At 40.4% G+C, this 17,007-nt stretch overlaps 1 protein-coding gene across 6 annotated transcripts in view; it reads right to left on the bottom strand.

The window, feature by feature from the left end:
* SLAIN2 (SLAIN motif family member 2) overlaps positions 1-16,377 on the bottom strand; it is a 73,122-nt gene extending 56,745 nt beyond the window's left edge. For 2 of the 6 annotated variants that reach the window (XM_072620709.1, XM_072620710.1), the window contains exon 1: positions 15,598-16,372. In XM_072620709.1, the coding sequence (XP_072476810.1) occupies positions 15,598-15,989 (392 nt within the window). In that variant the 5' untranslated portion in view covers positions 15,990-16,372. Of the gene's footprint in view, positions 1-15,597 lie in introns of all 6 variants that reach the window. The other 4 variants (XM_072620706.1, XM_072620707.1, XM_072620708.1 and 1 more) reach the window with 4 other exon arrangements.
* Positions 16,378-17,007: the final 630 nt, after the last annotated feature.

Genomic DNA, 17,007 nt, shown 5'->3' with positions numbered 1-17,007 from the left:
AATTCTAGTCATTTAAAGTAGTTGCCTCTCAGGGCAAAAGCTCCATAGAAATCTACATTTCCCCATATTCTAATCTCCATCCAGTCCCCTTCAACCATTCCCCTGCTATCTTTTCTCCACTACTCTCCTTTAGAATGGTAACACTCTTTTACATTCTTAATCTCTTCCTTTCCATCATACCCTTTCCGTATTCTTACAATCACAGCACATGGGTTCCCTCTCCTTGCCCACTTTTCCAAAGTTGACTGGCTCCTTCACTCATGTTCTCCAGATATGCTGAATCAGGGCCAGATATCGAAAGATGACATACTCCTTGTTACCGCTTCCAGCCTCTCTTTCTGAAATTATTAACAAGCAACCTCTTTTTCTTTGCGATTCATTCCATTCAGATACCATGCAGTTCAGATTCGTATTGTTGCGAACAACCTACTAGTCTGTCTCCCTTCTTAAGAAATTCAATACAATGTTTACAATATCTCTCTCCATCCCATGCACTTTCACTCTACTTTAGCCAACAACAGGAAAGGTCATATGCTTGACCTTACCATCTCTTATAACATCCCACATAATATTATCCCTCTCATAACATTTTTTTAACTTTGAAATTTCCCCCTCTGATGATTCACTATCCTCAATCCTCCTAAATCTCTATTGTCTCCATTGCAACTCTGGTTCCCTCCAGCCTCAGTGTTCATCTTCTTGTGTTTGACCTTATCATTAACAAGGTCAAATACCTACCTTATATGATATGAGATAGAAGGCAACATTAAACAGCGGAAAAAGCAATGGTTCCGTTGTCAGAGGAACCTAAATTCAAAATTTTGTGATAGGCAAATCACTTAACCTCTCTATGTCTCTGTTTCCTCATCTTTAAAATGAAAGCCATGAGCCAGCTCACCTCTGAGATCTCTTCCAGCCTTAGATCTATTATCTTATGAGTAAGAAGTGAAATATAACAGACTAGGAAAACAATATAGAAAACTGCAACAATGTAAAGAACAACTGAAACACTAAATGCTGTAAAAATCTAATGAAGCTTGGTCCCCAAAAAAAATATTTGTGAGAAGGTACCCTGCTTCTTTGCAGAGGTACAGGCCTACAGATGCGGAATACTACATATGATGTTGAAGCTAGGTGCCTCCACTTCATACACTCTCGATTTCTTCAACCTTTTACAATCTGGCTTCCCAACTCAACTTCTTTCTACAGGTAAAAATGATCACTGCCTTACTGGGTATTACTGAGCACTCTTTTTTTATAGATATTCTCTCCTCTCTGGAATTTTATGACACTTCTATCTCCTGATTCTCCTCTCATATGTCTAATCATTCCTCTGCTTCCTTTTGATCATTGAGCTCATGCCCCTTAACTGTACGTGGGTACAGTACAAGGCTCTGTACTGAGCCTCCTATCTCTTTAGGAACCACAATCTACATAAAACTTTTCCAAAATTCCTCAAAGCTAGTGCTCTCCCTCCCAAATTACCTTGTATTTAATTACTTTGTTATTATTTGTATATACTCTTGATATTTATTCCACTGTTTTGCTGAACTGACTATTTCTCCTCCTTTTATTCTATTACACGAAGTTGTTCCCTGGGAAGGAGTAATATATTAGGAAATCTAAGTGATGTAACAACAAATGAATCTGTGACGTCTTCCACTGGAGAGCTCTTTCCAAGAATGCAAATCATAACCCATCCATGCCTGTCTTTCAGCCACAACCTCCCACAAAGTTCACCACCATGCTGCTAACTCAAGCCCTGATTAACACCACCTCTGTCAGCCTCCTCTTCAATCTGAATGGAGGGTAGAATAACAAACTCTTCCCAATGCCTTCCTTTTTTATAAAAGGCAGAAATTGAACTTTCAGCTCCTCACTCTCTTCTGCACCTGCCCAAGCAAGGTACATCTCCCCTTTCCCAACCCCTTCTTGCCTCCTTTTGTGTATGATCTCCATCCATTAGATTGTAAGCTCCTTGAAGGCAGACTGTCTTTTTATATATTGTATCTCTGGGGCTTTCCACAGCGTATATAGTAGGTGTTAAATAAATATTTAATGAATTGGACTGAATTGGGAGCTAAGGATCAGTACAAGTGCTTTGTTATTTCCCAAAAGTAGTCATCCTTTTCAACAATGGACTCAGAGATCAGTCCATCAGTACCGTCTGTTTCAGATGTACATACAGATGGACAAGCTCCGTAGAGTTTTGATTGAGATGCACATTGAAATCTCAGCTACTCTTCATTTATTTGAACTTTCCTGGGTGAATCAACAGAACAAATGCCTTCGAGTGATTACAGAGCTCCTCCTCCTCCTGGAGGCTCTACGATGTTAGTAGTTAGATTCAAGTATACAACATCATCTATAGACAGAAGCATAATGCACAGAAATACCTCCTCCACTTGGAATACATGCTAAATCTGTTCCATCATAGTGGCAAATACTTTTGGTCAGCATATGATTCCTTGCCTGATATTTATTATCAGAAGATTACTGAACCCCTGCTATTTCTCTTTCTGCATGTTCCAAGAAATCTTCAATGGAAGGTAACCTTTTACAAAAATAGACTACATAAGGCAGTCTTTCATCCTACTCAGTCAAATGCTTTATTCATAATAAAAAAAAATTAAGCACAATGGGATCTTTTTTTTATAGCCTTCTGTCAATTGTGAGATGGTAAAGATGTGGCCCATTGCTGAATACAGTTCAGTAAGCCTACTTGTACATTAATACTCTTTATGTACAATGTATACTCTTATATACGTTACAATGTACATAGATTATCTTCATAAAGAATTTGTATAAACACAGATTGGCACAGTAGTTGCTGATATCCTGTCAATCACCTTTTTTTGATATTAATAAGATCCAAGATTTTTTCAACCCTTTTCGTATCCTCTTATCCTCTTGATGTCTTGTAAATCAGTTACTCAATGACCTCAGAACTGGCTCTCCTCTAGAACACATCTCCTCTCTTTATATATCTGATCCAAACTTGTAGCTTTTGTTCTCTTTAGTGCCATCTCTACTTCTGTAAGTGCCTCAGGGACCATGATATTATTATTGTTCATATTCATCCACCATTCTTCATAATATTTTAGAGACATGTCTATATTTTATTCCAGAGTTGCTTTTGGAAGCCATCTCTCTCCATTTGGCAAGTAAATCAAATATTTACTATGGCACTTTCTGAACTCTTTTAGTCTCCTTGTTGTACCTATTAATTACACTGGTTTAACCTCTTGATGAAATTATATTACAGTCGGTGTTGATGTCATTTCTGTTTCCCAATACCCATTTTGATTTTTAATAGTTTGTTTAAATAACTCAGGGCTAAGTCTTCTTAATTGTACACCATTTATTTTTCTCATTACTATTTCTTGTATATTATAAATTCTTACCTAAATTCTGTGGAGTCAGTGGCATGAATGTGCACAGACAGTTTATTCAAGAAAAACTTCCACATCCATAATATGGTAATCCAATGCACTACTTGCAATGTTTTTTAATATTCACGATGTCAAGAATCTACCAGATTTAGTTTTTTTTAAACAAAGGGTTCATGACAGTTATGAGACTTTGTATAATCAACAAGTCACTAGGTTGTCTCATTTCTTTCTCTTGACTCTTTTACTTCTCATCTTCACCTATTCTAAACTTTCCACCAGAAGTCATAAAGAATCAGAGCACATGCTGATTTGATATAGAAGGTCTTATCCAGTTCTAACAGAATTTCTCTACAACTTCATACTTTGCAACCAATATTTGTATTTAAACTACATCATTTGCATGGTGTTCTTTGCACAAAAGCTTATCAAAAGCTGGTTAGCTGTTGTCCTTTGTTCTGGGAGAGACTGAAACGACATCGCTATGATAAAGTCAAGTTTCAACAAGTCTGATTGTGGCTTATCAGACCAATACGAGCTCAGAATGCCCTACCACAGATCAGGCACAAATAATCCATGTGAATATTTGGGGTGGATTCTCTAAATTTGCACATCCTGTGTTTCCTTTGAGTAGTTTCAATTTTGCTTTGCTTGTAGACCACAGCACCTTCTCTAAAGTGGGTACTCCATTCTAAGCAGTCCTGTACCAGTGCCTCCCATGTCACAATCAATTTCAAAGTTCTTCAGAAAGACCTTGAGAGTGTCCTTGTATCACCTCTTCTGATCACCATGTGATCACCTGCCCTGTGTTAGTTCTCCATAAAATAGTCTCTTTGGCAAGTGCGTGTTTTGCAAGTGTATGTGCTTTCTGAAGCACAGTTTAAATGCTTGGCAGTTTAGTTCAAGTAAGGACTTCAGTGTCTGGTACCTTATCCTGCCAGGTGATCTTTAGAATCTTCCTAAGACAAATTCAAATGGAAACAATTCAGTTTCCTGGCAAGGCACTGGTAAACTGTCTTGGTTTCACAATCACAGAGCAATGAAGTCAGTACAATGGCTCTGTAGACCTTCAGTTTGGTAGTCAATCTAATACTTCTCTCCCATACTTTCCTTCGGAGCCTCCCAAACATTGAGCTAACTCTGGCAATGTATGTGTCAACCTCATTATCAAAGTGTACATCCCTGGAAAATTCTCCTTAACAGGCTGATCCTTCACCTGGGAGATGGTCATATATCTGAGAGTCAGTGTGGCTTCAGAAAGGGTCAAGCAACAAAAGATACGGTGTTTGTTCCCCAAAAACTCCAGGAGAAATGCCAGGAGCAGAATAGAGGTCTGTACACAACGTTTGTAGATCTGATCAAGGACTCTGATGCTGTTAGTCATGACAGCTTATGGAAAATTATGTCAAAATCTGGTTGCCTGGAGAAGTTCATCAGGATTGTATATCAATTTCATGACAGCATGCTTGCCTGGATTCTAGATAATGGACTGTGAGTGCTCTTGTGCCTTTCCAGTCACCAATGGAGTGAAACAAGGCTGTGTGCTTGCTCCCATGCTTTTTATAGTATGTTTTCGACCATGCTGTCAAATGTTTTCAATAAGGATGAACACAGCATCAAGGTCAGCTACCACGCTGATGGTAAACCTTTCAACTTGAAAAGGTTACATACAAGTCATGACCAAAGTTGAGGGAGTGTTGATGCATGATTTTCTGTTTGCAGATGATTGTGCACTCAATGTAGCCTCTGAAGCTGCATTGTATGCAACAACGTATGGATAGATTCTCAACTGACTGTGCTCATTTTGGTCTAACAATTAACACCAAGAAAATAGAGGTGCTCCATCAGCCACCACTACACCATTGGTTACAGCAAATGGAGAAGTTTTGAATGCTTTGGACAAGTTTACTTATCTTGGTAGTATACTTTCCAGAGATGTACATATTATCAAAAGTACTATAGTATCTGACAACCAATAATATTTCTTGTATCTGGGACAGAGAAGAAAAACCACACTGCCAACACCTTTCTTTGCCTCTAAGATGTTAGGGTTATTCTTCCATTCATAGCTGCAACTTCCAATTTTCTTCAGGTTTTATTGATTGATATGACTTCAGCTCTTCCAGCAATATAGCCAATTTTTTGGTCACTGGACAAGAATCTAACATTTAGAGGACCAAGAGTCAAATAAAAGTTTGTTAAAAACAGATTCTTAGCATTTCCTGCCTTCTTTCCCACCACCACCACTGCAGAAGCAGAAGGGGATGCCACAGGAATGCAAGTCATTTTTGTTTTTTTCTTTGTTTCATAGGTTGCCATGGCTAAAAGTTTTCATCACTAGGTGGCCAGACGATTAAGAGAATCTGCCAGAGATTGTAATCTACTAACACAGCCTTCTAGAACTAGAATTGCCTCTATCCCTGAATGAGGTATCAGAATAGACTTTTACTAAAGATATCAATTTTTTTAATCTGAAAGAGGTCTGAGATGACAGACATATATAGAATTTAACATAAAATACAATAAGACTAAAAGTGATTCCCCCAAAAAAAGAGATTCAAAGGTGATAAACAATCCTTAGAAGAACTGCAAACTTAATACCAACCAAATAAAACATGGCTATAAATCTTCTGAGAAATACAAATTTTAAAACTTGAAATTTCATCTCACAACCCAACAACCAGTTGGCAAATGCAATAAAGGATTTAAAAAATAGAAAGGGATACTATATACCCTGCTGGTGACACACTGTGAAATGGTATAAGTATACTGGAAAATAACCTTTAATTATATTATATTTAGAAAGTGATTAAAGTGAAAACAACTTTTAAAGATTTTAAAACTGATCACAGTGACTGGTACAACTACAAAAGACTGATAAAGCATATTGATGAACTATAAATACAGAGTGAGACCTATTTTCAGATACAAAAAATGTGTGAATTTGTTCTGCTCCACCATACTTGTTACAATGAGAGGTGATTTCAGAAAGAGATGGGGGTAGTGATGATGCTGCCCAAAAAGTATCAAGGCAAAAATACAGTTATCTCTTCCACACTGCAATTTTTCCCATCCTGGTTTGGATATATCACAGGTCAGCATAAGAAATTAAATGGGCATTTTGGGGGAGTTTTGTGGGAGCCATCCATGACATGCAAAGGCCAGGAGATGACAGAGGGTCTATGACCAAATACTTAATCCAAATTTCACAAAAAGGTACTATAAACACCCCAAAAAGGAAAAAAAAATTCTGACTTCTTCTCTGGTATAAAGAGAGAGCCAAAAAATTTAAGGCAGATGCAGGGGTGCAGCACCCCTAACCCCTGCAATATGGAAGAGATAACTGTATTTATAAAGTAGTCAGAACAGGACAGAGACAAGCAAGGCAGTGTAGGTACTACCATGCTGTAACCTAAATGATTTACTGCCTAGAGATTTACAATTTCATACAGAAGAATCTTTTTCTGTTCTTTACATTTGTTGATGTTGTTTTTTTTAATTACCCCAAGAAGGTGTAATGTTAATTAGAGAGTTAAAGATCTTTCCCATCCATGGATGGGCCTACCTATTAAGGGAAACGATTAGGGGAAGCCCACATTTTTTGTTAATTTCTAATGAGGCACTGGTTCTCAAGGGTTGTGATGCCCTGTGGCTATGAAAAGTGTATAAATACTCTGAAGTGAGGTTTTACTTTGGGGCTTACTTATCTGAGGGGTTTGTTTGGTCAGACTAGACTCTGGTAAGCCGCTAAGGAGCCCTCCTGGTTTTAAAAACACAGATGCTGGTGCTTCTCCCTGATAACTACATATGTATAGTTAGACAGTAGGATCTGTTGATCTTTGTTTCTCTGTATTTTCTCTGAAGTTCAGAGTGCTGATTTTTTCCCCTGAACTAAGTGCTTGATTAAAGTAGATTGTTGACTCCTCAAAAGTTGCTTTCCTTTTAGAAAAGCAGATCTAAGAACCTGTACAGCAGGTCCTCCTATGTATATTGGGGTCCTTGCTGTTATAGAAGACAGAAAGAAAAATTATGTTATAAATGTGTGTTAGTAGTATATTTGAGGTGGCAATTAACTAAGAACAACATGGGTACCCTCATGTCCGTTAGATTAACAAGATGACAAAAAATTAAAATGTTAGATTTTGGGAGTTCTGAGAAGGCACACCAATATACTGTTACTAGAGATGTAAATTCGTCCAAACATTCTGAAAATAATTTGGAATTACAGTCATTAAACTGTACATATTCTTTGATCCAGTGATTCTATTATCCAGAGAAGTCAAAGATAGAGGGAAAGGTCAATATACGCAAAAATATTAATATTTTATTGTTAGTGTTTATTTATAAACTCTAATAGCTAGTGTTTATATAGTGCCTACTATGTGCTAGACATTGTGCTAAATGCTTTACAAATATTATCTCATTTGACCCTTACAACAACTCTGCAAGGTAGGTACTATTATTATACTCATTACACAGTTGAGGAAACTGAGGTAAAACATCTGACTTGCCCAAAGTCACATATCTAGCAAGTGTATGAACTCAGATTCTGAGCTCTATACTCTGAAGCACCTAACTGCCTGTACTTCTTGTATTTATGAAAGATCTAGAAGGAAATGTCCATCAATTGGGAAATGGCTAACCAAACTGTGGTACATGAATGTATTGGAATATTGTGCATTGGAGGTAAAACAAATATAAAGAACAAAAGGTTTTTATGTATTGATGCAAAATGAAGTAAACAAAACCAGAACACTCAAAGGCTTCGGAACTCTTATCAATTAATATGGTGAATAATTACAACTTCAGAGGTTCAATGGTGAAGTATGCTGGCAACTTTTCAAATGAAAGGTGATGGATAGTAGAGAATTAGGAATATATTTTCAGGCATGGCCATTGTGCTAATTTGTTGTGACTAATTTTACTTCTTTGTTACAAGACAAAATTCTACTGAAGGTGAAAGGCAGTAAAGGGTAGTAATTGGAAAGACACAGCAATGTAAAAAAAAAAGCATAAATAAAATATTGAAAAGTAACAACTTTAAAATAATAAATTATTTATAAAGGAAACAAAACCTATATCCTTACTCTCACTCCCAAAAAGGAGTCATAATTAGAAGAAGTTGGTTTATTTTTTTTATTTTTGGTATAAGTAACAGTTTTTTTAAGCCAATTAAAGCTAAAAATTTAATTATTGATAAAATGCTAATGATTTCAGTTCTTTCTCCAACTCTATCAAATTCCTTTATCTCCTCTGAACCTAAGTCTCTCCTTCTGTAAAAAGTAATCTTACAAGATTTCACCATAACCATTCATTAGTTATAAAAACCTCTTTTTTCTGAATGGTACAATTCATCAAAAGGCACTGCGCCACAGTAAAAACTAATAAAAAGTAATATGATATTTAAAACAAATATCCTGGAGCCAAACAAGTACTGTCCTTTTAAAAGTAGTTACCTTATGAAGCTATTCCTTCTTTCCCAGATGCTGCCTGTTAATTTTCTAAAAAATTTCTCTTCTATAAGATCTAGTTTGAATCACTGAAAAAAAGTAATCTCACCTGAATTTTTACCCAAAGTATTCTGCAAACAATAAACATTCCAAACATGTCTGGTGAATTCACTTATTCAGCTTTAACAATTCTTCTTATTCACTAGACTTGGCTCCAAATGATTTCTATTTATTTCGAAAAAATCTAATTCATGTTTAAAGGACAAAGGTTTGCCACAACCACAGATGTCATTAAAACAACATATAGGATCTACAGAAGGTCTTCCACCAAATTTTCTCTCTTCTCAATTGCTATAGCACTTTGAATCTCTCAACATTTATCACAATACTATATATGAATACAAGCTCTCTGAATAGATACCAAGACTCAGGCTGAAATGGACTTTTAAGGATTATAAAATCCAGCTTACTACACAAAGTAGAATCATCATCATTATCGTCATCATATTAACTGGAAGGAACCTTTAATGCTATTTAGTGCAACCCTTTCCTTTTACAGTTAGAGAAACTGAGGCACTGAGAGGGAAAGTAAAGATACTTGTATAAGATCATACAGGCAGTAAGTGGGGGAGATGGGATTTAAACTGGGGTAAGCTGACTCCAAATACCCCTTTTACTAAAATACTGCTCAAACAACATTTCTTGTGACCAGACTTTAAACACTTTATGAAGGAGCCCATTAGATTTTCTGACAACTAAGAAGCCCCACAGACAAACCTGCTAAATTTAGGAAGTGCTTCTATAACACACCTACAGAAACTGCTTGAAAATTTTCCATACCACTACATCACAGAAAAGTCTGTTCCACATCTGTAAGGGTTATGTTCTTCTTTATACTAAGGTTCCATTTACTGGTTCTAGTTCTTTCATCAAATTACACAAAAGTCTAACACTTTCTCCACAAAGACAAGTATTTGAGGAGCAACTATGATCCAAAAGTTATTCCCTCTAAAATCTTCTGTTTGCCAAGCTAAACATATCTAATTCTTCAGTCAGTCAACACTTATTATGTGCTAGGCACTGGAGATCCCAAAAGAGGCAAAAGACAGTCCCCGTCCTCAAAGAGTTCACATGTAATGGGACAAGTATTTATTAATAATAAATGTGTCAGGCATTGTGCTATGTCCTGGAGATACAAACAAACAAACAAAAGCTAACATTTCCTACCCTCAAGAAGTTTAAGTTCTTTGAAAAAGGCAAATACATATATTCAAAATAAATAAATCAGAAAAAAACCTTCATTAAGAAGGTGGTGTTTGAGTTGAGTTTTGAAGAAAGCGAGTGATTGATTCTGAGATGTAGAGGAGACAGTGCATTCCAGACATGAAGACAGCACTTGCAAAAGAACAATTTTTTAAATAGCTCCATGTTGCCTATAGAATCAGTCACAAATTACTACCTGGTTTTGAAAGCTCTTTATAATATGGCACCAGGCTTAGATGTAAAATCTCCCCTTCATTTAATCTTTAGTCCTCCCAAACTGACCTTCTGGCTCTTCCTCACATAAGATTCCATCTCTTTACTCTGTTCTACTTCTGCTACATTCTCTTCTCCTTCTCTGTACTCACATAACCACCACCCTAGCTAAGAATCAATCACCTCTTGATTGGATTATTAGTTAAAAAAGGAAAGAAAAAAAAGCTTATAGGGCAACACCAACAAACACATCACATCAATTCTATGATAGCATATCCAATAGTCCGCTCCATCACCATTCCAACTTCCAAGCCAAGTCTGGTTATCATATTTACAGCATTCTTAGTCCTTTTACACTATTGTCATCAATACATATAATCTACCTGATAATGCTTATTTCACTGTTTCAAGACATCTAAATCTATCCATGTTTCTTTGAATTTTTCATTTCTTATAGTAGAAAAATATTCTATCACATTCATGTTCCATAATTGCAACCCCCCAACTTTATAGATGGCTAAGAGAATCAAGACACAAAAAGATCCCAACATGAGGGAGGGATGGGTCAAAATTAAAGAGGTGAAATTTAAGAGGACTAGCTAGGACTTAAAGTTTACCAAAGAAAGGAAAAGACACACCTTGACAACAGTACAAATTTTTAAAAAAAAGATCTAAGTTAACTATAAGCTAAATAAACCAAAAGTGTGACGTATATTCTAAGGAAAAAAACTTAATCTTAGACTCAAATAAGTCAAGTATAACAAGAGTAGCCTGGTCAAGAGAAATAATAATAGTCCCAATGGTATTCTCTTAGACTATACCTGCAATTTTTGTTGCAGTGCACCATGCACTTTAAGGTCACTGAACACTCTGTGTCTGTCCAGTGAACAGGATGGTAAGAAGTATTTAGAAACTGGGCGGGGTGGGGGTGGGGTGGGGAGAGGGGGAGCAGAGAGGAGAAAGGGGGAACAGCTGAAGAACTGAAGATGTTAATCTTGGTAAAAAACAACTCTGGGCAATGTAGGATAGTATTTACAAATATCTGAAGTGCTGTCGTGTACAAGAGAGTTTAAATTTGTTTTATGTTGCTGTACAGCACAGAACTAGAACCAATCCTGGATCTTTAAGTTTACAGTAAGGCAAATTTTGTCCAATATGACAGAATAAAGAAAGGTGCAGTGTGGCATAATGAATAAAGGGACCTAGAAGACCTGGGTTCAAATTCTGCTTCACTCATATTCTAGGTGTGTAATGATGGGTAAATTTCTTAACTTCTCAGTACTCTAGGCACCTAACACCAGAAATTACAAATTGCCAATGAACTCCAGAGAAGTGAATTTCCACACTGGGAGTTGCCTGAATGTTGCAGAAAGGATTCCTGCACTGAATGAACAGAAGGTTTGACCACAAGATTTCTAGGATCCCTTCTATTTAAGATTCTGTGATTTCACAATGTATTATGAATCAAATTTCTCCAAATCCCACTTCTCAATACAAAGAAAACATAACTTACAAAAAACTTTAAAGTACAAGTTACAGATTTACAGTTCCCAGGAAATGGCAAGGACTAAAATATGTCCATGCTAATGTATGACTGAAGCATGTTAGAGGTCGGTGGTCACAGTAATTGAGGAGGCAGGTAACTGTGTGGTCATATTAGAGGGTCATTAACATGAAAAGTGAGCCCCCCTGAAATGATGGTAAGAGATGAGGGTAGAGAAGACTTTAAAGTAGGTGGACAAAGCAGAAAGTCGGGAGAATGACCTGGAAATCAACAGATAGACAGATCGCACTACACTGAAAAAAACTTTTGAATTATTTATGCCTGTACAATAACCCTAGTAGTAAACTGGGTACCACATGACCAAAAGAACTTTCAGACATGCTATCTAAATAAATGTCATACTAAATAACTAAGTCCAATGCAGCCAAAGTCTGACACTCAGTCAACAAACATCAAGTGTTTACTTTGTACCAGGCATTGTATTAAGCTGGTGATGCAAAGAAAGGAAAAAGCCAAACCAAACCAAACCATGGTTTCTGACCTAAAAGAGCCCACATTTTAATGGGAAGATAACATGCAAATAAAGGCCCTTACTGAGTCACTGCATAATACCATAATATCAAATAGTATCTTTTCATATATACATGGGAAAGTAAAGTCATCAAGCCACAGAGCTTTGCACACTGAAGGAACCACAAATATTCTGCCAATGACTTCTGTGTCTAATTTTATTGTACTTTATACTCCTCTCATGTGTTTATCATACTATAATTTGTATTAGTTTTGTTTTCCCTACTGAGACTGTAGACTAAATTCTTTAGGGGCAAGGTCTGTCATTTTTCATCTTTGCATCACCAGCACCTTGCATACAACAGGTGTTTAATTTTTTAAACTGAAATCTCAGAGTACTTGATAAAAATTTGTTACGTTATATGTGTATTCGATATACATATGTATAATATATAATTGTATATTTAAAAACCGAGTTCTTTCAAAGTTCAATATACACTCAGTTATATATACACCGGTACTTCCTTAGACAGCCATGGTTTTAACATTAGACCAAAAAAACCCCCAGTATTTGCTGATAGTATACTGTCATTAGAAATGTCAATCCCAATAACATTTGGTAACATCCAGTGATAAATAAAGACTTGACATTACATATTGAAATGTATTTCTGACATTTAAGTCTTTCTCAATTAGGAGTTCTAGATAGCTCAGTCTTTATTCATGCCTGACCTGAGATACCCTTCCCACTCTTCTTCAGGAGCCCATAGTCCACTAATTCCTGCCTCCTAAACAAAGTTATGTTCTACTGAGCTCACACCAATCTCTCCCCACTATGAAGTATTCTAGATCAGGGTTTCTTAACCTTTTTTTTGTGTCACTGACTCCTCCTTTGGTAGTTTGGTGAAATTTATCTCAAAGCCCTTCTCAGAATAATGTTTTTAAATGCATAAAACAAAATATATCATCATCATAACTAGCTAGCATTTATATAGCATCTATCATGTGCTAAGCACTTTACAAATTATTATTTTATTTAATCTTCACAATAACCTTGGGAAGTAGGTACCAGTATTACCCATTTAAAATTGAAGGAACTGAGGCAAACAGAGATTAAGTGACTTGCCCAACATCACAGGGCTAGTGTCCAAGGCTGGATCTGCTCTCAAGTCTTCCAGGCCTGGCACTCTACACTCTGTCAGTTAACTGCTTTCCAGCTAGGAGACCAAAAGTTTATGAAAACAAATATGTAATTTCTTCCCCATCTAAGTTCAGAGAACTCCCTGAAATTTACCCATGTGCCTTGGGGTTTGTGAATCCTGGAGCTCCTACCTGTAGTGTTTATTATATGTGCTATGCATTGTTTTTTCAATTCAGTTCAACATTTATATTCAGCATGGCATGATGAACAGTGCTGGCCTCAAAACCAGAAAGACTTGGGTTCAAGTTCTGCCTCTATCCTTGTGTCCAGCTGTAAGAGTCTGAACATGTCACTTAGCCTCTCAGAATTTTAAAGAGCTCTCTAGGACCATTAAGTTGCATAGTAGGTGCTGGACTGCAGTCTAATTCCTAACTTGTGTGCATGGGCACTGGGAAAGATAAAGGATACAAATACAAAAAGAGAGGGGTGGGTGTCCTGTTTTTAAGGCCCTTAAAAATCTATTTGAGGAAGTGTGTTAGTGTGCTGTATTCAGCAGAAAGAAAGCTAGAGTTACTACACATAAGATTTTGGGCAAGTCCTTCCCTTCTTCACCTGAGTGTTCCTTATCTGTAAAATAAAGATAGCAGTAGTACTTGTACTACCTACCTCACAGAATTATTTTATTGTGGACAAATTGTTCTTCACCACTTACTAACTGTACAATAAACTTGGAGCAAGACACCATACCTCTCTGGGGCAAGTTTCCTAACATGAAAAAGAGGATGGGGGTGTTGGGCTAAGTGACCTCTAATATTCCTTCCAACTTTAACTCCTTTAATCCTAAATCTTAAGGAACTCTTATCATTTAAGCTATTGAGACTTTTCAGTATTATTTTACGGGGCTTGTTTCTTTTACTCAACAGGAATAAAAGTTGGGGCGATGTCTAACGCTTCTCTTTTACCCCACACAGGAGAAGGTAGCATGCTGTGGAGGACAGGGAACAGATTTGGAAGTCAGGTAGACTTAGGCTCAATTTTGCCTTAGACCCTTACTTCGCTGTATAACTGCAGAAGTCATTTTACTTCTGTCCTCTTCAGTTTGCTCATCGGTAAAAAAAAGGCGCTGGATTCCAAGGTTCCTTCCAGCTCTAAATCTATGACCTAGCTCAGTAAATAGATGCTCAATACCGAAATCTGCCAACAGACGCTGCCTAATTCTGTCAAAGATTGCACTAATTCTGAAACCTCTATTTTAACCAAAAAGGAGAAAACATTTCAATGTTAAAAAGAGTAAGTCCTGAAATGATGAATTCATGAATAAAAGTTCCCCTAACGCCCAGAAGAGATTCTTTCAAGCGTTTACGAGGGATGGAAGTGATTTTTAAGGTGTGGGTCATTGCTTTCCTCGAGGGACAGGAAGCTTCAACAAGCCTCTCTTACCTGCCCTAGAATAATATGAAAGTGACGAGTAAAGGTGGTAACTCTTCACAACCTTGAGAACTACCCCAATTCTTGAATAAACACGGAAGGAGCAAACAAATGAGTAGCCAAAAGATACGAGGGAGGCCCGTCTTTGGTTCTCTGCACAAAGCAGCCCCGTCCTCTGCCCCCATCACATAAAGCGAAGCGAAGCTCGGGGTCCCCAAAGGGGGGTCCAGTTTCACACCATCTTCCTCCCTTTCTGGCCACCCACACCAGTCATGCCAAAGTCTCACGCTTTCCACGCGGACTCGGACCCTTTCGCACCAAAAGGAGAGAGGGTCCAGCTTGTCCCCAAGAGCCAAGTTCAGTGACTTCTCATCGAGCACGCCCCTCCCCAAGTTCCTTCGCCGACACCCTAATTCCCAGGCCGCCCTCCTCGAGCCACACAAAGCGGGGACCCTGCCTACTCTGCCCCCGTTGCAGCACCGCCAGTGCTAGTGCCAACAACTCAGTCCAGGTCTCCACCCGCGCCCCTCCCAGCAGACGTGTGCTTTTCTTCTCATCTTTTGGCTCAGGCGACCCTTGCCCCCAGGCCAGTCTCCAGAAAAGAAAAGCGAGGGAGGTCTCCCGAGACAAAGCCCGGCCTGGGCCCGGGGGCAGTCGGTTGCACAGCCCCCGCCCCGCCCCACGAGCGCCCCGGCTCACCAGCTCTCCTCCTCCTCCCAGCCCAAGAGGCGCTCCAGCTCGTCAGGCCGCAGCGGCTCCACCTCGTCCAGCACGCTGCCCTCGCCGGCCGCCAGCAGGGACGCGCTCCCGTCCCGCAGCTCCTCGCTGCTCGTCCGCCTCAGGCCCGGCCCGGCCCCGGTCGCCGCCGCCGCCGCCTTGGAGCTCAGGCCCAGCGGGAAGCCTCGGGGAGACGCGGTCCCGGAGGCGGCGGCGGAGCCGCGGCCGGGGCTGCCCTGCGCGGCGGGGGCGGCTGCCTGCGCGGCCCCCGAGCGGCTCCTCAGCTGCTCGTTCTGCTTCTCCAGCTTCTTCACCAGCTCCTGCAGCTTCCGCACCTCCTGGTCCGCGTTCACGTTGGAGTTAACGTCCTCCATGCCGGCCCCGCGGCCCCCGCCGCCGCCGCCCTCCTCAGACACCAGCCGCCGACGGGAGGAAGGAGCAGGAGGCCTGCCGCGTCGCCGTCCCGGCCCCGGCCCCGCCGCCGCTCTTCCGCGCTCTACCCGAGGCGCCGGCACATAGCAGGGGCGGGCACCGCCGCCAGGGTCGCCCCAGCTCGGGTTCCGAAGCGCCGCTGGCCCCGACCGAGCCGCCTCATCTGCGCCGGCTCAGGACTTGGGGGAGGCGGCGCCAACATCCGGCCCCCGCAGCCATCTTCCATCCGTTCCTCCGCCCCCTCGGCCCCGTCGGTGACTTCAGCACGCTCTCGGACGTGGCCGCCGGCCGCCCTCAGCAGTTGCCCAAATGCAGCTCAGCCAGGGCTGAGGGCGGGGCTGCCAGGCCCGTCGACCCGGATGGGGCGACGCGCACGCACGCACCGAGTTCTCTCTCACCCGCCCAGCTGGGGGGAGGGGCCGACAGGGGCGGGGGGCGGGGCCTGGACCCGAAGGGAGGCGGGGCCACGCTGCAGGGGCTGGGGGTGGGGTCCTGGCCAATCCAGTGTAGGTGGATCTGGCCGGCGCCGCGCTGCGTGGAGTCACCTGGCAGATGCGCCCCACCAGGTGCGAAATCGCTGGAAGAACCGCCTCAACTCGATCTGCCAGACCTCTGGGGGCGGAGCCGAGGCAAGAGGGCACCTCCCATTGTGACTGAGCTGGCGTGGTGGCCTGCCAAGACCCCCGACTCCAAAGGGTGACCTCAGTTTCCCTTCTATGAAAAAGAGCGGGATGTGATTGAAGGAAGCCTTGAAACATCTGTATGTAGAACCAGAACGATCGTGCAACAACCACGTTATAAAGACAAACAACTTTGAAAGACTTAGACACTGATCGGGGCAATGACCAACCAAGATTCCAAAGCGGTGATAGGGGAGCATGCTCCCCACCTCCTGATAGGGACGTGTCGGACTCGGGGTGCAGAAAAGCGCACACTTTATACTGGACTTGTATTGGAATT

This window comes from Notamacropus eugenii, chromosome 6 (assembly GCF_028372415.1).
Source record: "Notamacropus eugenii isolate mMacEug1 chromosome 6, mMacEug1.pri_v2, whole genome shotgun sequence".
NCBI lineage: Eukaryota > Metazoa > Chordata > Mammalia > Diprotodontia > Macropodidae > Notamacropus > Notamacropus eugenii.
This window is presented reverse-complemented; position numbering and strand designations above follow the sequence as displayed.